Consider the following 24,910-nt stretch of genomic DNA (forward strand, 5'->3'; position numbering starts at 1 on the left):
GGCTGTCTCTGGCTAAGTACACAGAACAGGGATCAGCAAATCACTGTACCTTTTTGTAAGGCCACAAGCTGAAAGGGGTTTTTACATTTTAAAGTTATTTCTAAAACACAACAACAACAGCAACAAAGGAAGACTATTCGTGGCAGTGAGATTATATGAAATTCAAATGTAAGTGTCCATAAATGAAATTTTATTGGCACAATGCCATGCCCATTTGTTTACATACTGTCTATAGTTGCCTTTGCAAGGGTGAGGAGCTGTTAACAGAGACTGTGTGGGCCTCAAAGCTGAAAATATTTACTTTCTGAAATCATCCACTGCCTCCTGGCATAGACATCTACCTACCTGTGCTCTAAACCTTTGATATATCTAACCAGAAAAGACAGACTTCAAGTGATCTACATATTTCTATTAATGAAGACTAAAAGTCAAAGTTGAAACATAAGGGATAAAGTTAGTTGATTTCATGCAGCCAGCCATTCAATCAACAAAATTTACCGAGTCTGGTGCCAAGCACTGGAGATATAAAATAAACAAAGCAGGCATGATTCTCATTCCCATGGGAATGTAAATGCTCATGGGACAGAAAGAGAGACAAATAAGTGAGATTATATAACTTGTGCTAAGTGCTCAGAAGCAAATACATACGATGCTGTGAACACAGGGGAGCCTGGGGATTATTCTAGACAAGGCAGTCCGGGAAGGAAGGGGTTTCTTAGGCCCGAGGAGCCAACCATGGTGGGAGAAAGGAGTGCAGCGAAGAGGAGGAGTAGACAATTCAGTGTTCTTAGGTTTCCACAGATACAGAAACATGCCAGGATGGAGAAATTTATACATTGTGAGGAGCACATGCATGGAACACTTTCCCTGATAAATTCTCCAATGGTATTTTTACTACAAAGTACACACAGAATAATTATATAATGGGTTCAAATGGTTTGGGAAACAAAATACAAATTAAAAAAAAAACAAAAACCACAACACTGTATAATTACCTAATTACCCGAAAGATAGGAATGGTTCCAGAAAGCCATTTCTGCTTATCAGGTATATACAGTAACAGCCTTTTTTTCTTTTTTTATTAATATGGGGATGAAACATTCCACACGATATACATTTTACAGGATACTGGTAAATGCAAACATAGCAAGGAAAGTATAATGGTAGGTATTTCTTAATTGCTGAAAATAAAATTAAGCTTTTCCTACTACACCACAACAAATAAATTTAAAAAATGATCATAAAAGGACAAACAATACTAGAAACCATAGAATGTGCTTCAATCGTAATTCATACACAGCTGCTGCTGCTGCTGCTGAGTTGCTTCAGTCGTGTCCGACTCTGTGCGACCCCATAGACGGCAGCCCACCAGGCTCCTCCGTCCCTGGGATTCTCCAGGCAAGAACACTGGAGTGTGTTGCCATTTCCTTCTCCAATTCATGAAAGTGAAAAGTGATAAAGTGAAGATGCCCAGTCCTGTCCGACTCTTAGCGACCCCACAGACTGCAGCCTACCAGGCTCCTCTGTCCATGGGATTTTCCAGGCAAGAGTACTGGAGTGGGGTGCCATTGCCTTCTCCCATACACAGCTAATTCAGTATAATAAACCAGGGGAAGCTTCACAAATGATAAGCTATGAACTTTGGCAAAGAATTAGTGCCATTTGGTGCTTAATTTTAAATTTATTTGGCATATATCAAATTAACTATTTAAAACACAACTGTCCATTTCATGGGTTGGTTATGTAGTTTGTTGCATGTTAAAATAGTCAATTCTTTCATTATCTTGATTTTCAGGCACAAATAACTTCATACTTTGAGCAGACTGAGGGAGTACAAAATAAAATATTTAGTAATCGTTTAGATATTTATAAAATCATGCAATTCTAGTTTATTTCTCCTCATGAAAAATGATAAAACATGACTTTCAACCACTTGAAAAGCCAGACAGAGGTGTATCGAAATGTAAGGTACATTCAATGTAATGATTCATAGTGTCTCTAATAGAAAGATTCAGCAGTTCTCAATCGAGACCTTTATTCCTTCTCTGAATAAATGATGCCTGAAATTTTTATTCTTGTTCTAATGGAATTTCAATGGCCTTCACTGCAAATCTACTGGAAATTTTTGCATATTAAGTGGAAAAAATTAAATGATGTTAACCACATTTTAATGTGATTAAGGCTGACAGGGTCATTATTTCTGCTAATCACTCAGTTTAAAAAGCTCAAACAAAACTTTATAACAGACAAGGTTTTTAATTTTCTGTATATCTTGTTGAATTAAAAAAAAAAAAACTACAGAAGAAAAAGAAGGGAAAAAAACCATACTGCAGTCTTTGACAAAAACCAATGAGTATTTCCTACAATTTGCAGATGGGTTTCATTATACTTAATCTGGTGATGTAAAAACAAAAATGCAAAACAATCTTATACTGCACATGCTTCCCTGGTTTCTTTCCCTTTAAACATGAAGATGGTAAGAAAATACACTTTGTAGAATTTTGAGTTCTGTGTTTCCTATTTGCTGCTAAATGGAAACAAATATAGTTGTTTCCTTAGATCTTAGAGCAAACTAAAAACAGAATTAATGTATAATACTGACTCAAACAATTCTTCAGTGTTCTATTTTTTAGATTAATCTATGCCATGCAACATAAAATATTTCAATTATATCAAAAGAGTGATGCTAATTGCTGTAAGAATAACAGGAATTCTACTTACAGATAATTTGTTTTTTCTGATAAGAAATTACTTTGTTCATGGTCATTCTATACTAGAAACTTAATATTAAATTAATTACTTAAGATGGCAGGTACTTTTGATGTAATTTTGGTGCTCTACTTGCAAGGAATTGTTTTTAAAAGTATAATATTTTTGAAACAAAAGTGACTTGGAACCTAGCCTAAAAGACTCAGCCAGTATCTTCTCTAATTTTCTGGACATTTCATATTTTCCATAAATAATAAGTTAGGTACATACCCCATACAACTATATAATGAATAAGCCAAGTAATCTCACTACTCCTTTTGTTGGCTGTCAGCTGCTTAACCACCATGGGTTGTTGGAAATCATCTTTATCTTTCAGCTACTAAACAGTAATTTCTAAAAATGATTTGAGGACTGTAGTTCATTTTGACATATGAAGGAAATATGACTACTTCTAATCCAGGAGTTATAGTTTTTACAGAAACAAGATTAATTAGCTTTTAGAAAAATATAATGAGCAAATGATTTTTGAAAAGAAACACACACTTGAAGTTCAGACAATCTAATTCATATCAATTCACCCCAATTTAGTAAACTTAAACCAAATTCAATGACTAAAAACAAAACACTTCATACATAAAAAAGATTAAGTAAATATTTTTTTGCATTGTAGTTTTTCTAAAGCTGTATAAACTATGATCACTGCAAATAATAGTTAAACCAACAATTATAAAACTTAAGCTACAGGTGCGGTATCTTTATTCAAAAAAAAAAAACAAACCCAAAACAAAAAATAAATGATCATTCTTTTCATGGTAAATTACTCAACCGCATGCAAATAGATAAATGGGTTTACCTCACTGATCATCATCTAAGCAGCTAACAAAAGCAGAGCACCTGGCCACAAGCAAGTTCTTTGAAATACAATTTAGTATGAAGTTTGAGAAATTGCTGTTCCTCTTTCATATTAAAAATCATAACCAAATTACTTTCTAGAAGAAAGCTTAGTCTTTTGTGAAGAGAAAGAGATTAGGGTCTGTTAGTACATTATATAAATATCAAGAAGTTTTAATGCTGCATTGTGTTTGTCATCTTTGATGCTTGTCCAAAGAATTAATATTACTGAACTTTTAAAAAATTTTAACATGATGCTCTGCAATCGTGCATCAACTAATAACCGTCCAGAATTTCTGTGCTCATCTAAAAAGAGTCCCTGCTGAATGTTCTAATGTATCTTATTGTGAATCTTCAGCAAATAAAACTTCATGTATGAGCTCATGATGTGCTTTGCTGCCGGAAAGTCACAGACTCTGTGGGAAGCTCTTTATCTTCCCAGCAGTCAGTTCTCTGAGAACATCAGTGCAGCTACTGTAGTTACCTGTAGATTACTTGTATTTTCTCACATCTGTGTCCAGCAATCTAAACCATGATGATAAAGGGTCATTAGGTTTTGAGTGAGGAAGGGGATGGACTAGACAATTTGCTCTGATAAGCTCCTTGTTGGGAGCTCCAGTTTAGAATGTGAAATGTTGGTATGTACAGTTTTACACTAAAAAGAAAAATAATTTCACTTTTCTGCACTAACAATTAAAAATGATGCAGTTTAACCTCTCACTGTAGTCTTACTGATTCACATTTTATTTGGGGAGTTTATAATTAAAAGCATTTAAGAGAAATAATTTTCTGCTTGTAAAATGGACTCTATGCTCTATTAGCCACAAAGAATTCAGGTACAATTACTAAGATAACTGCTGTTTGGAGCACAGCAAAGCAATTTCCCACAGTGGGACTTACAGTTCAATTTACCAGTTGGGCAAATATTTTGTGCTCTGTAGTGGCCTAGAGAGTTAAAAGCTATAGGTAACAGTTGAGCCGTGTTATACCTGGAGAAAAGTTTCTTCAATTCAAATGGACAGTTTAGATTTCAAAGTAAAGACAATATCCCCCAAAACATTACCCCAAATTAAAATTATGCAATTTAAAAACTAACACAAAGTAGTTGTCACAGAAATCCTGAGTGACCTCTTGTCCTCCCCCAAAATAAAGCTCATAATTCAGAACTTGACACTGTATTTTGTTTTCATATTTGTGTTGCATCCTAAACCATTCTGATACTTAATCACATTTTCCTAGTAATCAGCTGATAGAATATGTTATATTCTTGATTAGATTATAGAACGGGAATACTAATTACTCAACTTCAAAAGACTTAGAATAACGTGCCAGGTTACAGAAATATGAAAAAGAAAATTTTCTGGCAACCTTCAGTTACTATGTGACATACCACATAGAAAGGATAAAAAAGGGAGAAGTGTTTTAGTTTAGGAAAAGTAAGAAGAGTTTAAAAAATGCTTGCCTAAATATGCATTCGTAACTTATTTCTGTATTTAGGTATGCTTATTTTTGTATGATATTATATCTTTTACATATCTTCCTCCAGAAAGAAATTTTAAGAGATAATAAGGACTGAAATAAACAAAATACTCCTCTGCCTTAAAAAACTATATTAAAATTACAAAAGTATGTGAATTAAGAACATGTTGTTGTTGTTTAGTTGCTAAGTCATGTCCAACTCTTTTGTGACCCCATGGACTGTAGCCCAACAGGCTCCTAAATAAAACACCAAGTAGTGATTTGGCTTTTTGGAAATAACTTGAAAACACTTGGACCATTTGAAGGCTTTCCAGTGCTGCTGGAGAAGAAAAACAAAAATACTTACTTTGAAACTTATTTGCCTGTACTAAACACAAGCAAGCAATATTTTCCAACAGATTAAAGATAAACTAAGCATTTAAAAACTCCTGTTCTTCCTTTCAAATATATGAATTGTCTAAAATCCTTTTAAGGAAGACCGTAAGATGGAAGATATGTCACTACTACCAATGTGGAGACACTTCTTAAAATGAAAATTACCATAAAATACAACATTTGAGTAACTAACATTAACATCCTAAGGCAATATGGGAACACAAATCCTTAATAATTATTCATACACCAAGCCACTGTAAACCTAAATCATTTCTGAAGACCTGAATGTGTCAAGAACTTTGACAATTATGACTGGAGCCAGGAAACTGTAGCAGTGCAGAATTTCTTATGAATTTCTCCAGTTACTTTTTATAAATGCTGTCTTGGATGACAGCTTAATGTGTACCACATGCAATATTTATTCTTCTTCAGTGTCAGACTGTCTAGCCATCCAAGGGAATACAAAGAATGTCACTTATTAGGATAAAAGCACAGGGAAGGTAATCAAGGACATATGTAACATCAGCCAATCATGCCCTATTTCAACATCCTATTCCATTCATAACAGTTCAACAATTATTTGCTTACTGATAACTTGCTTTCAGGCTGTTTGTGTTCACCATAATGGTGGTTTGCATTTATTTTGCTCTTTAGAATTGGACACTTGCTGTGCCATACATGTTTGTCAAAACTTTATATCTTCTGTCAGAAATGGCTTAGCATATCAAATAATTTCTATTTGTCAGGAACTACTAATACAACAATCAGTAACCCTTGATGTCAATAGGGCACTGAAATAACCATAAGACAGCAAATGTGTAACTAAATATTTTACCAAAAAAAAAACCTCTGTAAGTGATAAATAATAAGAAAGTTGTTACTATCAGCTAAGTTATACACATGTTTGCCTGCATATAGCTAGGAATAATAAGTAGGCACTGGTTTTTCTTTTGTTTTAGTTTTCCAAGATTGTAAAGCTGTTAAGAATGTCCCAGTATAATCTGAAGGTCTTTAAACTATATAGCCAAAATTTCTAAGCAACACCAAGTCACATTAAAATATAAACTTTGCCAATAATATAAATTTCACTTAATAATAGATTTAAAATAATTCCCCACCATACATCATAAACATGAAATGAGTAACTGTAGAAAAACAATTATTTTATCATATTTAAACATTAAATGATATGACTTCAACTATTTATTCAATTAACATTTAAAAACTTATAAAAGTACTAATTTCAAGAGATCTAGACAACGAAGATGTTTACCTCTGAACACAGGAAAGGAAGGGCTTCCCTGGTGACCCAGATTGTAAAGAATTTGTCTGCAGTGTGCGAGACCCAGGTTTGATCCCTGGGTTGGGAAGATCCCTGGAGAAGGGAATGGCTAACTCCAGTATTCTTGCCTGGAGAATTCCATGGACTGAGGAGCCTGGCGGGCTATAGTCCATGGAGTCACAAAGAGTCGGACACGATTGAGCGATTAACATAGGAAAGGAAGTACAAGGTTGATATTCCCCATATTCTCTCTCTTGGTCTCTTCTTCTGTCACAGATTTGGCCTGAAGTGAAGTTCTACAATGCAAGAAATATTCCATGATAACTATTTCACACAATATTTTTTAAAAAAGACTCAGAAAAAAACCACTTTATGTAATAAAAACATTATTACAAACTGTTCTTTTTCAGTCTACATCTATCTGAACTGCCTTGTAAACCACTGATTTTCTTTTTTTTAAACCACTGATTTTCTTAGCTACATGGTATGTATTACAGCATACCTGCTGATAAGATAAGGAAAAATCCATTAGGAAAGAGATGGGAAGGTATAGAGATTAGTCTTGATTAATGACAAGGAGAAACAGCAAGATTTTCTAAGTGCGACTGTTCCATTCAAAAGTCTTAAGCATTCATGAAATAGTAAAATCTCTCCAAATACAAACTCTGATACTTATATTTCTAAATAGATTTTTAACTGGATCCCAAACCTTAAAATATATATATATATATTTGGTAGGAGGAGAGAGGAAACAAAAATGCAGTGAAAGGAAGAGAAAATGTAAGTGACCTTTATCCTTTATAAATTTCAGAAGGCAGAACATTATAGAAAATAAAAACCTGTATATTTAGAAGAAATAGAAGAAAATGGAAAATTGCTATCCTTTATTTCTTGAGAATTAGCATTTTCTTGAGGTTAGAAAATGCTTTAAAGATATTTTTTAACTTGAGCTCATGAGAGAAAGTATGAAACACCTGACTGCATTTACAGCATACTTTTCATTCAACCAAAAGCGCAAAAAAAGAGTTGTCTACGTTGGTTGTATACCAGTGAAAATTACAGAAATGCATACTCAGCTGGTAAAGAATCCACCTGCAATGAAGGAGACCCTGGTTCATTTCCTGGGTCAGGAAGATCTGCTGGAGAAGAGAGAGGCTACCCACTCTAGTATTCTTGGGCTTCCCTGGCGGCTCTGATCATAAAGAATCCATGTGCAATGCGGGAGACCTGGGTTTGATCCCTGGGTCGGGAAGATTCCCTGGAGGAGGAAAGGCAACCCATACCAGTATTCTTGCCTGGAAAATCCAATGGACTGAGGAGCCTGGAGGGCTACAGTCCATGGGGTCACAAAGAGCTGGACATGACTGAGTGACTTTCACTTTCATACTTGCTGGGAAGCAAACCTAACTGCAGTGTTTTATTTAAGCAGCACTCAGAAAGTTAAAGAGAATTTATTGCACAATTACAATGCCACAGATTAGTTAACTATAGATCATATATTAATACATGCTTTTTTCATCAAATTATGAGAATTAAATTCCAAGACATGGAGAAGGAAATGGCAACCCACTCCAGTATTCTTGCCTGGAAAAGTCCATGGACAGAGGAGTCTGGCGGGCTGCAGTCCATGGGGTCACATGACTGAGCATGTGTGCACGAGGGTGGAGGGAGATGGGTTGGTAGCCATAAAGTGGTAGAACTAAAAAAAAAAAAAAATTCCAAGACAAATGTACCTATCTACCACAGAATAATTTTACTTAATATGTGTAAAATATTTCATTTAATTCTCATTCTATAAGAAAGTTATTATTCTTTCTGTTTCACAGGTGAGGAAACAAGGGTTATAAGGAAACCAACCAGAGTATATTGAGTCCTGCTTATATAAAACTCTTGCTGGTATGAGTTTCTGTGTAATTTTCAGCAGGATACAACTAAAATGTTTTCTCTCATGTGCTTGAGAGAAAGACAGATATTTGGGTAGATATTTGCCTTTTTGTGAGGGTTAAACCAAATGAGAGAACATATGTGAGGGCCCCAAAGTGCAGCATATAATAGACATTCAATGAATGGTAGTCATTATTTTGCTCAAGACTTGGATCTTTGGAGACATACACATAACATGAATATGCATATATAATGTTCTTTCAATTACATTGCTATTGTTACAATAGTATTTGAACAGAACATTATACAAATTATCTGCTTGCACTTCAGTTAACAAAAGAAATCCACACACAATTCCCTACTCCCAGGAAGTTCTCAAAAACACATTGAAGTTACTGAAAATGTAAGGAAATAGAACAAATCACTGTGTGGTTAAAAACAAACACACAAACTACCAAGTGGTGGAAGAAAGTACTTATCTTCAAAAAGAACTGATAACATGTATTTTCCATGTAAAAATATATAAATTATTTAAGTTATTGACCCTACAAAGGACTATTAAATTGGTACACGTTTAGAAAATAGCTTTCAGAGATAAGTTCATGAAAATAAAGATAGAGTTTCAGATAAAAATTTTTATATTACCTTCAGTTAGCATTCTCTAGCCAGGTTATTGTGAATTTTTAGTCTCAAATTTCATAGGGCATGAACTATGTCTAAATGAAATGTATAGTGACAGGGAATGTGGCTGGTATGTTACCTAGTCTCAGGCCTTGTCTACTTTCCAACATCACTAGTGCCCCAATGCTGAGACAGCACGGTGCAGTGGTAAAGAACCAGAGCTCTGGACAGAAACTGCTTAGGTGTGAATCTTGGCACCATTCTTCACTAAGTTTCTCAGTCTTGCTATACTTGCTTAGCCTTCCTTAAAATAGTAATAGTTCTTACTCTACAAGGTTGGTGAGAGTCTTAAATGTAATGCATGTAGTTAAGTGTTCAGTACCTCCTGACTGATGCTGACTACTACGAACACAACAACACTTCAGGCGCATGAATTAATTATCTGTTGTTCTAGTGCATGATAGTCTCCCATTTCCCTGTTCATTTACATATCAACTCCCTCATCTCAGCAGTGAAGAATAGTTCTTAACAAACTGCATGGTATGCTAGAAGAAAGAAAAAAGGAAAATTCTTTTTTATCATATAAATATATAAGAACTGATCCATAGTGCTGGCTGTTTTCTAGGGTCTTTTCTGTAGTATTATTTTAGATGTGGCAACTTGATGCAATTTTTATATGGGCTTCAATGAGAAACACTGTATTTTCTCCACCAAAATTTTCATAAGTGGTGTATTTAAAAATGGATGCTAAAGCAGGTGCTAAAATATTTTGCTGTAACAATATTATATAGTTAACAAAATTAAAAGGCAAGGCAAAAATGGCAGCAGCTAAAACTTACTATCCTAAGAAGAACACACAGTTTCATCTTGAGAATTGTTTCCTTTCATTAACTAAAACTCTAAACAATTTGATAGAGATGATATTTTCTGAGATAAAACATAGCAGAACACGAAGTTAATTAAAGCAGTATTTTCAAAGATTTCTGAAGAGTCACAAATATATCCTGCAGTGTCATGTGTGGGACTAGCATAAACATTCTAGTCAAATGGGTCTATTTCTTCTACTACTGTAAGAAACTGGGCACGTTTTGAATCTCTCCAACTGTCTTATCTGTAAAATAGGCATGATAATATTTATGTTTCATAAATATTCTTAACATTTTCATATGTTTCACTACTTTTCCATTAACATCTCACCGATTTCTAAACTCAAAGGGGTGCCTGGCACATAGCAGGAACTCAATAATGATGCTTTGCTACGTGCCCCCCTTTTGGTTTGGTACACGAAGAGCTAAGTCACTGTCATTTAATGGGAGGGTGGGGACAGGACAGAGAAAAGTGAAATGGCACAATTTAAAAGGTAACAATTTTAAATATAAATTACATATGGAAACTACTAGTGACCTTCATGTTTCATACATTCAGATAGGCTCTTTGGGGAAAACACAATTACCAACAGACAGATGCTATTTGATCTTGTCCTTTTAAATTTCAAAATGAACTAAACTCAAAGATGTTTTTCACAGACTGTTCTCTTTAAAGAATTTCTAAGGAAATGTTGATAATGACCTAGGAATACTGATGAGTACCCCCTTTATATTAATGACAAACACTTAAAGTACTGAAAAGGCACTTTTGTATCTCTTTAATGGAAACACAAAACTTATTTATCTGTTAGCTTAACCCATTAGTAAACTAAAATGCAGATCTCTTAATCCAATTATGAAAATGCTTCATTGTAGTAAAACCTTAATTCAAGGTGAATAACAGTGTCTGAGGCCATTTCAAGATCTGAGTATCCAATGAAGTAGTGTAAATTGAAACACTGTAAAGTTTTGACAAATGTAGGTTGTTACTCTTAGTAAAGTTCAACCTACTTCATTGAGGTCATACATCAAGCGACTTTTAAAAGTGATTTGCCAGTAATAGTATGGGTTAGCAAGTTGCCAGACAACCATCAAAAAGAAAAGGTGAAATTTTAAACAAATTTCAGTTCAGTTCAGTCGCTCAGTCATGTCCAACTCTTTGCGACCCCATGGACTGCAGCAACCCAGGCCTCCCTGTCCATCACCAACTCCCGGAGCTTACTCAAACTCATGTCCATCGAGTCGGTGATGCCATCCAACCATCTCATCCTCTGTCATCCCCTTCTCCTTCCACCTTCAATCTTTCCCAGCATCAGGGTCTTTTCAAATAAGTCAGTTCTTCGCATCAGGTGGCCAAAATATTGGAGTTTCAGCTTCAGCATCAGTCCTTCCAATGAATACCCAGGACTGATCTCCTTTAGAATGGACTGGTTGGATCTCCTTGCAGTCCAAAGGACTCTCAAGAGTCTTCTCCAACAACCACACTTCAAAAGCACCAATTCTTCAGTGGTCAGCTTTCTTTATAGTTCAATTCTCACATCCATACATGACTACTGGAAAAACCACAGCTTTGACTAGATGGACCTTTGTTGGCAAAGTAATGTCTCTGCTTTTTAATATGGTGTCTAAGTTGGTCATAACTTTTCTTCCAAGGAGCAAGCGTCTTTTAATTTCATGGTTGCAGTCACCATCTGCAGTGATTTTAGAGCCCCCGAAAATAGTCTGTCACTGTTTCCATTGTTTCCCCATCTATTTGTCATGAACTGATGGGACCAGAAGCCATGATCTTAGTTTTCTGAATGTTGAGTTCTAAGCCAACTTTTTCACTCTCCTCTTTCACTTTTATCAAGAGGCTCTTTAGTTCCTCTTTGCTTTCTGCCATAAAGGTAGTGTCACCTGCATATCTGAAGTTATTGATATTTCTCCCAGCAACCTTGATAATGGCAAATTTATACTATATATAATTTATACCATATAGAAATCATCTATATAACTGCAAATTATACTTGAACACATTTAGGATATGTTTTAATCTTTTTAATTGCAATGTATTTGAATAAGAATTTATTGGCTCTTACGAAGTGATTGCCTTCATATTTTACACTCTTTTTCTGATGCTCCATCACACTTGCCTTTGCATTTGCCGTTTCCTCTCTCCAGACCGAGATTTCCTCAGATCCCTCCTCTGTCATGTGTACTCCCTTACTTCTTAAGGGCCTTCTCTGACCACCCTAACTAAAACAGCACCCTGTTACCTTGATTTACTTATTTAATTCATGCATTTATTTTTTCATTCATTTGTAAACACTGAAAATTATGGGGGCAGAATTTACTATGTACCAATTACTATCCTAAATGATCAAAGTGTATCAACTGATATAATAGTCATAACAATTTCATGAGGAAGACAGTTATTATTTTTATTTTACCTTTCTCATTTTATTTTTGAAATGAGAAAGGCAAAATTTCCAAAAGACAGACTTTAAAAACCAGATAAAAAATTCTGGCAGCCTAATTTTCACAACTCATAAATAACACCCCAACATTATTCATTGAGCAAATATAATCTGGCTGTTAACTAAATTTTAGTTATGCATTATGCTACATGCTAGGTTTATCTGAAAAAAGTAGATAGAGTGATAGTCTTAGAGCAATAAAATTATATATGATAGGGCTGTGGCAAAGGAAATGGGGGGAAAAAGACATTAAAATGTGAGAGATATGATGAAAAAAGTTCAAGTTAATAATTTTGAAGAAAAATTATAAATTTTAAATATTAATTCTGAGATTTCAAAAATATACACTAGTATAATGAAGATATCATAAACATAGATGAAGAAATATTTTATAAAAATGATTAAGTAAAAAAAATGATCAAGTGAAATAGTGATATAATTAAGCCACTGAGGTTACCTCTTCTTTCTTGTTTTAAAAGAATGTTTTATTTCATTTATATTGGAGCATAGTTGATTAACAATGTTGTATTATTTCAGGTGTACAGCAAAGTGATTCTAATAATTTCTTGACATTATATTAAATATTTGTTTGTTAGCTGTCTGTTATCCCATGAGACTATAACCTCTATGGGGGCAAAGGCTTTTTCTGTCAGGCTCAATGATTATTTGCTCAGAAAAGGAAAAAGGAAACATAGTACCTATCTCCTTGATGAGCTCACAGTCTTCATATGAGTCTATAAATTTTAAATTCATAATGACAGTTTTTATGAAGCTAATTGTCTTCTTGATAAAGCATTAAAAAGACAACCAATGTGCAGCCCCTGGTTTACAGACAGAGGTGTACTCAGAGTTCCTGTGTCAGTTATCCTGAAACATATTTTTTTAGCAGAATTTTAATATTGATAATAAAAATGGTCAGATATCAAAATATGTTTCACCCAAACTATACTATTTTTACTACATGGTGGATTAAGTAGGCTTTTGAGGGCATTTTGTAATCAAATGTTTTTGATGGGGAAATGCTTTCTAGGCAATTTAGAATAAGGAAGTGTAATATTTTGAGTAATGTAACTAGCTTCCAATATAGACATGCCAATTCTACAAGTAAGTTTTATTTCCACTTTGTTCTCATTCTAGCCAGAGCAATAGCTGCCCACTGTGAGAAAGACAAGAGCGTGGTAACATCCAAAAAAGACTTATTTTCAAGCGGTAGCGGTATGGAGTGGGAATGAGAGCAGGGCAAAGGCCAGGTCTCATCATCAATTCAATCCAGAAAAGTTGCTCATGAATTGTGTACCTGTAACCTCAGGAATGCTCTGGACTGTCCCACAGTTAGAAAAAAATCCTACCATGATAAACCTACATATGAGAGTTGAGAAGAAATCTGCGTAGGCATCTCTTCTTTTGAATGACAATAAAATCCTCTACACTGCAAATGATGAAGTCACAGGGTCTAACCTTAGTATGAGATGAGGGCAGAACCCTGTGGAAGATGGCGGTGATAAGGCTCTTATTGCTACCCATAATGCACAACAGAGACAGTTCTCAGTTTGTTTTGGATGACAATTGTCTCAAAGCATACATTTTTCCCATTATCTACATAATGGAAAGAAAAAACAAGAGAATGTATCCCCCAAGACACACGTAGAAGACTTAACAAGTCCCTTTTCTATTACTGTATTCTTTTTGAGTTATGCTAATTAAATTTGGGAAATACTGTTTATACAGAGCACATTTTATGTGAACATTCTGGTGAACTGTCTTCAATACTAAAAGGCTATCATTTGCCTGAGGTCAAAGAACCAGTTAGCATCAATTAAGGACCACAACACTAGCATTTCAAATTCTAAAGTAGTTGTATTCTTAATACACCAAAATTCCTGATAACACCTAATTTATAAATAGACTTTATGCTCTAAGTTTCTTAGAACTCACTTTCCTTGTAGAACCAATGTTATCAATGGTATCCAGCATTTTGGTCTAGCCTTCAGAAGTCTACTGAACTTACAATATAGTTAGACTACACCAGCATCTCCAAAGGCAGATCTATGACCGGGGACCCAGGAGAGCCCACAGAAGAGAAGGGCACAGAAAGTAACACTCCTGTCCTGTCCTGCGGAAGGACACCAGGCGCAACACCGAAGCCGCCCCAGACGGCCTCTCGCCTTTTCTTTGCTGCAGCCTTCTCCCGGGAAACAATGTTACTGAGATCACTTTCACTGCAGTGAGACTCCCTTCCTCGGTCTTCACAAGGCCCTGCCCTCTTATCACCAACAGTCCTAAGATTCGGGGGCTTCAACATTCTCCTCTATACCTTTACCAACTACTATTCAAAACTCCCATTTAATGAGTGTAGTTCACCTCAACTCATAGTTTTAGAAACAAAATCTAACTCAGCCATCCTTAATCTATGGGGACACAGATTTTAAGAATAACAACAAAACTTGCAGTATTCACCAGAGTCAGGTAGAGAGGCAGAGAAACTTCTTTGTACATGAAAATCACTTGTGATCTGAGAAACATTATATAGCTGTATGCCAAAGTTTGCCTTTCATTTCCTAGTTTATATAGATATGTGTGTGTGTGTGCATGTATGGAGAATATATGTTTTAATTTCGTAAGAGAATCCTAGAGAACACTTGTTTTTTTAAAGGAGCTTTATTCTCTTAAAGCTAGAAGAAAATTTGTAAAACTTCTCCCTATTATTAATATATACAGTGAAATTCTTCAGCTACTTTAAAAAGATGAAAGTCCTGACACATTTGATAAAGCATATTGCTCATAAATCAGTAAGTCAACAGATGGTGCTAATGAAGATAAAAACTGACTCTCCCAAAAGTATCTCTTTCTCAAATTCAATGAACAATCTTGCAAAGAGAAATTATTGTCTATAAACTGTACTGGGCAAAAAGAAAAATAGGCCAGGGGCAATTCCTACCATGCCTAATATGGTGGGTCAATAGCATTATATCCATATAAAAAGATGTGCTTTCTTCTGTAATTACCTTTTTCAAATATGGCATAAGACGTGCGATTTGGTTTCATTATGACTATGTGCTTTAGGGTAATAATATCTTTGACAGGACTATGAAACTGTGAACTAGTAACCCAAAACAATTTAATGAAAACCAGGAAAGTTCATAAGTATTATGACATATACATATATTTACAAATTCCAAAGGGCATTTCAAATAAAAGCACTCCCGAATGGCTAAAGGTCTTTTCCCTCCTACTTTTTTCAGCCTTCCATGTTTTGTAATGAAGAGATTGTCTTGCTTTAGTACATTCTTTTCAACTCTCAAGATTTTGATCATGAAAATTAAGAAACAGTCAACTCCACAAAATCCATTCACTATAAATTATTTGAAATCCTAATTCATAGCGCATATGATACTTTCAAAGCTTTATCATAATACAAATTAAAAAATAACTAATTGATAATTATTCAGTAGCAAAAACAAGAAAATATAAAACAAAAAGGGGTCATAAGAAAATATTTTCTTTTTAGATTCATTTACAACTTACTTCAGTAAAATTAAGACTATTTTTGTATAGGATTTACCAATTTAATCAATCCCATAGTGAAAAAAAGAATAGCTCAGTTTAGGCTTCCAGAATACCCTTGACCTGTCTTACCACCCTTTTCTATCTGGCAATGAAGAAAACATGCAGTAGTCCTCATAAAGCAATCTCTAGTAAAAATTACAAATTATAGCTTTCCAAATTTAATTCAGCTAAAAAACTTCTCACATGTTAAATAGAAATTATAATCCCAAAGAAACACTATATGGATATTTCAGGGGTTTTACTTTGCCAGACTAGTGGATGATAAAGGGAAACATTTAAAAAAAATCTTATACTTGTGAATCTTGCTTTAGATACTAGGGTATATTCCTGAAAACTTTACATGAATTGAACCTAATTTTATATCTATTTGGGAAGCTTCCTGAACTAAAATGAATAATTTATTTAAGAATAATTAATCATTCCCATTTTATTTGTTTCAAGTAAATCAAATGTACAACAATGATTTTTTTTCAAAGCAGTAAATCTATGTTAAATTTCTAGCTTCAGTGAATAATCTTGTCAGAAATTGAAGACTTCTCATAAGAGTTTTACAGAATACATCACAGCATTCCTGAAAATCCAAGAAAATGCTGTGTGAAGAAGGTTATATAAACCTTCTAGAAATATAATTGTGGAAGTGGACTTTTGCTCATGTAAAGTGTATAGCCTGAAATAATGGAAATCAGTAAACAAATCTTCCTATAGTGGTGAATACTACTCCTATTGATAAGACATAATGGAAATGTACATAATATGTATTGTGGAGAACAATGTTCAAGGATGAATTAGGTAGAACAACTTCTGTCAGACCTCCTACTATAAATCGGAAAATAAAACCTAAGGCTCACAGTATGGCAGATGATCATTCAGTATTACCTCCATGGATAGTTGACAAACAACTAAATACCTGTAGGAACAGCAATAATTATAATAGCTGTGTAAAGTGTGCTCATGTGTCAACATCCATACTTTTTGTGAATATATGATGAGCTTATACAAGAAAGCCTAAGAAACCAATAGATACTACAGCTCAAACTATTCCTATATATCTGAAAGGTATTTTTTTCCCTGAATAGCATGTAAAATACATGAATATAGTTTTGTTTTATGTTATATATACATAAACAAAACAAAACAAAACAAAACTGGGCTTCCCCGGTGGCTCAGACAGTAAAGAATCTGCCTATAATGCGGGAGACCTGGGTTTGAGCCCTGTGTTGGCAAGATCCCTTGAAGGAGGGCATGGCAACCCACCTCAGTATTCTTGCCTGGAGAATACCCATGGACAGAGAGCCTGGCAGGCTACAGTCCAAGGGGTCACAAAGAGTTGGACGTGACTGAGCGACTAAGCACACATGAAAAATTATATGCAAAAATGTTCACACTCCCCCCTTTGTAAATAACTGCTGAGATGTAATACCTGTGATTCTTACATATAGTTCAAAAAGTCAAGGAAATATTGGGCTTATTCCATGATTCTCTCCTTGGCCAGGTACACACTGTACAGTACTGCCAAACTATGTTTAGTTGTTAGTTACAAATTATGTGGAAAATGAACAAAAACAGAAAAGCTGGGATAAGAAAGACTGAATCATAGAAAAATAAAAATTAATAAAACATTTTTCTATTCAAAATTCATTTAGTGAACCTGACACATTGCCCTTCATTATATAACAGCTTAGAAGACTCTGCAAGTCCGGTCTACCTATCAAATAAATTTCAACACTCAGATTAATTGATTTATGTAATATTAGAGAATAATGTTCCGTGACCACAAGCCCACCAGGGCATATGCAAATGCATGTTTATAAAAACACACAGGCACACAAGAAGTCTGAATGTCTTAAATTTTAGTTATACTTTCCAGTTGAATATAAATATGTAGTATAATAAACAATAAAATAAAATTATCCTTTATTAACAATTTTAAGAAGGATGGGGACAAGAGAACACGAAAATGAAGCATAATAGAAAGCTATGTAGGTGCACAAAATTAGTTTGTTCTGCAGATTTCATAATTAGATAGCATATACTAACAGAGCAACAAACATGCAAAGACTGCAATTTACTCTCCCTAATTAAGTAACTGTTTGGCAGGACTAATGTCCTATACCTGCTTGACACCATGATTTAGCAGGCAATCTCAAATGAAAATTAATACTGCATGTAATAAATCTTAGTTATAAGTAACCGATCATGTTTAATATACGAAATCCTCAAGTGTTAAAAAATCACTGACATCTGCCAAAGACAACAACCACAACAACATAGTAACAATGGCTGCATAGTTTTAGTCATTCAAAGCATAACAATATAGAATAATAACAAAGGTTTCTGTGGATTTCCCTTATAACACCTTGCTTACTGTCATCTGATCACAACTCACCTGTAACTAACCTAGCTGCCATGTTAGCTTTTCTTCAGGGGCTAGGCCTTAATCATAAATGAATGAAATGACTAATTCAACATTGATAAAATCAGTGATACTTGGGGCCATTCTGGTGTTTACATCTTTCAAAAAGGTCAACACACCTACTCAGTAGCACAATAGACTTATCTTTCAAAATGTTTACTTCTTTCCTAGGATTGAAAAATAACACGTTAACATTTAAATTTAAAGTGAATTTTAGTAATTAAGATATAGTTTTAGTCTTCCTCTTGTGGCCAGAATCACACTCTTCCTCCTCTTCCCTGAACCATTTAAAATAGTTTTCCAGATCTAAAAGACCCACGAAAATATTTATTACTGCTTCCTGCCTCGGTTTTAATTTGCTACATTATATTACTTAATAACCTTAAAAAAAAAAACCCTTTTCTTCTGCTAAGGGAGCAACTAATGCAAATGGAGCTGAGATATAAACATTACCAAAGAACAAGATGCTGACACAAATTTAAAGGATTTAGCAATTAAAATATATTTTAACTATTGACATCTGCTCACAATGTTATAAGTGATGAAAACCTAGTGTTCATATCCTTCATAATAAAAATTTATGCTGCACTTTAATACAAAGGCTGTGTTGCATAAACAGAGGATTTAAAGCTGTAGCAGAGTGGCTGAATGAAAGGAAAATGGCAATCTTTCTGGCTCCAGTAGATGCCATTCCCTATCACACAATGTTTCCCACTCATAAATACATGACAAATACTTCCTCAATCATTTTTTACGAGCAGGGATGCACAGGGGGTAGTCAATGGCTAGCTTGAGGGAAAATAGGAACAGCAGGCGGCAGAAACTGTATAGAAAATGGCTATGTGGTAAATTCTCTTCTGGAACATCACTCAGTTACCCAGTCTTTGATCTTTCAGCTACAATTACACTAACTTCCACAAGATCTGACCCACCCCCCCACCGGCAACCTCCACCAAACATACATACTCCCCCAAACCAGATCATTAGTTACACATAAAATCCAATATTTGGTTTTATAAATAGGATCATCCATACCTCTACATTTTTATAAATTAAAATTTGCTATTTAGACAAGAGTTTACTTTCAATTGGCTATAACCATATCATCATCACAACTGGTCTCACAAAAAACATGGGGTGTCTGGCGACAGCTAAATCACAGACTGGCGTCTCCCAAGCAGTCTGTCTACCATTAGGGTCTGGGAAATGGTATTTACTATACAATTAGAGCCAGGGAGTTCTACCTGTAATCATCCAAATACAGGTGTGAGAAGCCCCTTTGGGCAAGGAAACTGACTCATCCTTTTCATGTAAACTTTGATGTCTGTATTGTTTCACTGAGCCTCAGGGAACCTTACCATTCGCACTACAATGAGATTTACTAACTGAAGTCAAACAATATATTTTAAAATTCCTTCCCAAAGGTAACAATTTTTAACATATCAATCATGAAATTTATAAGAATTTTATATAAGAAATAAGAACTATTTATTTTAAAGTTAATTATCTGTTAGAGGATACTGACCAGTCAGAACTAAAATTTCATGTCAGGTTTACGCTTTCTGGAACATTACCAATAAAGAGGCCAAATTCAGTTTCCTATCAGGAACACAAACTGTCTTACAGTAATATCAAGAGGGCATTTTTAGTTGCAGTAATTTCACAGAATTTATTCTAATGATTTATTGGAGTTAACCATCTGACATTAATTATTGTTTTGGCTTCCAGTCTATGAATGTTTATTTTTCAGTTTAAAGCTTCTCACTCTTTGATATCATATGGAAATGAGAATTTTTAATGGAAAATTGAAACCATGTGCATCTAAGTACTTAATGAAGTACAGGGGAAAAAACGACAATATATTTTAGGAGAATTCAGATATTTTGCTTTGGATAGCTTTGGCTTGTAGGCTTAATAGCATAAAATACTGAGACTCCAGTGAGTATGATGCCAAATGTGTACATGCCCTTATGTTACATGAACATATGATTTTTTGAAGCTACAAGTGAACAAAAAGGAAAACTTGCACATTTTGGTTACATGTCAAAAATGACAATCAATACATGAGTGCATCATTTTTACGTCTGTATATTTTAAACAAATACCTGATCTTTCCCTCCACCATAGAGTATTTTTAATTTAAAAAAATGTTTTTAAAGCATTCAATCTGGATTTTAAAACTTATGTCCAGCTACGATCCCAAGCAGGTATTTTAAAGTCATATAAAACATCAACAAAGTTAAAATACCCTAGATTAAAAAGTTTTATTGCTCTAACTACATTTATTCTCATTTTGCACAGGAAAAAACATCAATGTCTACTCAATTTAAGTTTGATAATTAAATATATATAATTTGATACTGCCTAATGTATTCCTTTTCTCCCCTTTTAAGTTCTCTCAGTGTAAATCATTCAGAGACTCATCTCAAAATGTTAACAACAGGCAAAGCTTTCCCTTCCATTTTAAAGTTTTTAATAATAAGGAGAAATGTATTAAAATCAAACATAGCAGTAAGTACATATGTGTGTGTTTGCATGTGTATAGATAAATGTGAGGGTATATCTGGAGAGAAAAAAACTTACCATTTGTTTTTCTTTCTAATGTAGTCTTTTTCGGAAAGATTAACCAAGTAGACCATTGGTTTTGAAGTCAGAAATAAGTGTTTATTCAATACTTCAATCTAAAGTGGGAGACAGAAAAACAATCCTTTTTAAAAGTTGAGTAAATAAAGTCATTGAAGAACTTGAAAGAAAATTCTATTTAAACAAGTAGCCATTTTTATTTTCATAGATTTTGTTTCTTAAAGATTAGTTGTTATGAAATATCAGGAGTAGAGGAAAAGAAAAAAATAACAAGTTTGGGAATAAGAAATCACTGAGAGAAATAAAGTTTTACTAGGCATAATAATAAGTGAAAAATAATGACAACTTTAACTTGTTCTCTAAGAAATCAAAGGTAATAACAGATGGCATCATATTTATAACTTACCTCTTTGTCATTCCAATCATGATAGAATCGAACAGGTTTCTTTTGATCTATAACCCAGGATTTGACTTTGCACATTATGTCCTATATACAATTGGGAAAAAAGGAAATACAAGCTGAATACTAAGCATTTAGATACTAAATATTAAAATTAAAAGTTTTCAAACCCTCAAAATAAAAATAAAGTCAACTTTTTTATGAAAAGAGAACTGAGTCACACAGATAATCATTTTCAATATCTTATTAAAAAAACCAAATAGCAATGAAACATTAATGTGGCATTAACATTTTAACATGTGAAATGTGGAATACTAGCAAAGTCAGTAATAATCTTAAAAATTTTCAAGACAATTAAAACACACCAAAGTCTACAAGAGGTAATAATATATCAATACTATTGAGTAATGTTAATTGCAAGATTAACATGCTATTAATTAGGAAATGGGGGGATACTAGAGAAATACTGAATTATAATTTTTCCTTAAAAAGAAAAACAAAATAGATGAAATTGAGCCTATTATTGATGATCTAGCCTCCAAAATATTAAATCAGCTGACCAAAACCCTTTTAATTCTGAATTAATTTTTTGCCGACACCTTCTCCCTGCCCACTTCTCCTGTCCCTGGCTCCAAACCCCCACCCTCCCACAACCTGCCAAAGCCTCCATTACACAATGGCAAGAGCCCTGCACTGGTGACCTCCAACCAGCTGCATTCACTTTCAGAACATCTCTCTCTGCTGGAAATCTAAAGGCCTTTTAGTTAGCAAGCTAGTGTGCATTCAGAAGGAGTAACTGCAGGAAGAGCCCAATGTGCTTTGTTTCTCTGGCCTTTCTTCACAGAAAGATTAATCATCTGTGAAATGGAAACGGCAAACAGCAAGTGACACAAACTGAACCCTTCAAGCCTTTCCTCATCAGTTTTGTGGTTCTGAATCTAAAAGCTGCGTGTGGCAAGGTTCTCCTTACAGGCAGGTGTTAATAAAAGGCTCTTGGGTCTGAAAGGTCAAACTTAGCTCTTCGAGAAGAAGTGCGTTTGAGAGTCATCTGTTTTTTGTTGTTGTTGTTAAAGGTAACTTATGAGTATGTTTTAAATATTCATTTCTCAAATTTTATTGTAATATACAATTATTAGTAATAGAGTTCTTAGATTTTCATTGATGTATGTTACTTTATCATAAATCAGTGAGTCTTCTATAAATATCTACTTATTAAATTACCTCAATATTTAGTATACCTTCCTTACAAATCTTGCTGTTACCAACAGGAAAAATAAGGAAAAAGCTCTATATCCTTAGATCCTGATTTGAAACCCTCCAGGAAAAAGACTTCCCACAGACTTTAACAAGGAAGGGGCAAGCTAAAAACTTTTAATGAAATCTAACATGTTCTGCTTAAGAATAATCACTTTTACTCTTCTATAACTGAATTTCACTCATAAATGTTTAAAAGTGGCTAATGTAACACCATTTCCTACAAGGAGAAGATCAAAGTGCTATATTACAAATGCATTATGATTAAAAAAGCCCTGTGCAGCCTTGCTATTAACTGTTCTTTAAACCCTAAAAGGCTTCCCATAGATCTCACTTGGCACTGCATATACAACCTTTGACAAGTAATGTAGACCATTTTTATTCATTGCCTAAAATTGTAGGCAATTATGTGCGTCACACTGGCCACCTGCAAATTCTGAATGCCTGCTCCAGTTGTCAGTGCAAAAAACTAATGTCGGAGGGGATTAATCTAGGGGGAGAGAGTCCTCTTTAATGGCTCCAGCAGGTGAAATGGCCCAGCTGGTTACTATGATGAGTGGCCAGAACAGCTTATGTAGAGACACGCAACAAGATTATACAAAAGAAGGAGAAAACAGTGGTACCATCTTATATTTGGCTCTATTAGTGTTTTTTTTTCCAATTAAAAAAAGGAGAAGAAAACAGACAAAGGAAAGCCAAACCAAAAATAAGGAAGGAAATTAAATCTTAATCATATAAAAAGTGTAAAATACTTTTGTAACCATAAATATTTTTACGAATCCAAAGGGTCTCAATAAATGCTGATTGCTAGTGAAGGAATTTCAGAATTTCGCTTTCCTTTTAAATTAACTAGACCATGACTTCAGACATAGAGATCTTATCACAAAATCTTTTTGGCACTAGTTTTTTTCCCTCCTTCTCACTAACATATTATATTACAAATAAGGAGCACTCACAGTTTAGATAAAGAAAATGAACACATAATTCAAGTTCTAAAGCAGTATATTCACTAAAGCCACGTTCAAATCTTCTTAGAAAAATTTATAGATTATAACCAAGTTTTTAAACAGTTGAATATAAAAATACTTTAAGATTTAAAATATTTATTTTAAACTCAACACTCTCTTAAATATCCCCACAAAAGATTTAACAGCCAAGAAAAGACACCTTAGATTACTAAGATGTCAGTTTTACTTAAGACAAATAAAAAATAGATTGCTCTCAGATGAGATTATCTTACATGATATAGTTCTTACAGTAAAAATTAATTTTTAGTTTTAGCAAAACTAAAGATGTTATGTTTCTTATCTGACAAACTTCTAATCAAATGAAAGAAAACATTTGGACTTATGTGCATAAAATATTTAATGGATTGACTGAATTTTTTCTTATGCTTGAATATATACACACAAATATTAATAATTATGTTTAGATCAATATTCCTTTAATTGAATGCAGTTAACTGAAAAAGTAATCTATAAGAATACATACTTCAGACCACAATAAAAACATTAAATAAAAAAACTAATGCTTGATGCATCAGAAGTCACTTTAGAATTTTGTATTTCTTTAGTTAACATTGTTACACGGAAATACAGATGTAGGAAGAGGGCAGTTCTGATAACCTTAACAAATTCCCCATTTTCAAAATAAATTCTGTACATGGTGAAGATTATGAAAAAATTCCTACTCATTTGAACTTTTTTGGTTACATGGCAAAAACATCAGTATACTAACTTGAGGTAACCATTTAATGCTTAAATGCGGGAATAAATCCTAGATCCACCACTCACCAGTCTATAACCTACTGCTTCGTTGATAAATTGCAGATAAAGATGCTATCTACCTCCTGGGGGTTGTTGTAAAGTTCAAAATGCATATAAGGTGTTTAGTGTAGGTCTTGGCAGAGTAAGTTCTCAAGAAATGTGAGTTGTCCTTGCTATTACGATTACTGAAAAATACTAATGATCTACAAAATGGCAATACAGTCTCTTGGGTACTCCTTTAAAGCACACATCTTCTCCAACTGCAATAATTGCTCGTTAGTCCTTTTCTTAAATTTCTGATGATTACCAATAATACTGGCTTTCTTAGTGAAATCTCAACTCAGGCCTCTAGTCTTAACATTCT

At 34.0% G+C, this 24,910-nt stretch overlaps 1 protein-coding gene across 1 annotated transcript in view; it reads right to left on the minus strand.

The window, feature by feature from the left end:
* Positions 1-24,910, minus strand: part of OLA1 (Obg like ATPase 1) — a 157,629-nt gene that overhangs the window by 24,170 nt on the left and 108,549 nt on the right. Inside the window, exons 6-7 of the mRNA XM_043487708.1 lie at positions 21,533-21,613; positions 21,127-21,224 (exon numbers count right to left, since the gene is read on the minus strand). Coding sequence (XP_043343643.1) covers positions 21,127-21,224; positions 21,533-21,613 — 179 coding nt within the window. The remainder of the gene's footprint in view (positions 1-21,126; positions 21,225-21,532; positions 21,614-24,910) is intronic.

Source organism: Cervus canadensis, chromosome 15 (genome assembly GCF_019320065.1).
Source record: "Cervus canadensis isolate Bull #8, Minnesota chromosome 15, ASM1932006v1, whole genome shotgun sequence".
Taxonomy (NCBI): Eukaryota; Metazoa; Chordata; class Mammalia; order Artiodactyla; family Cervidae; genus Cervus; species Cervus canadensis.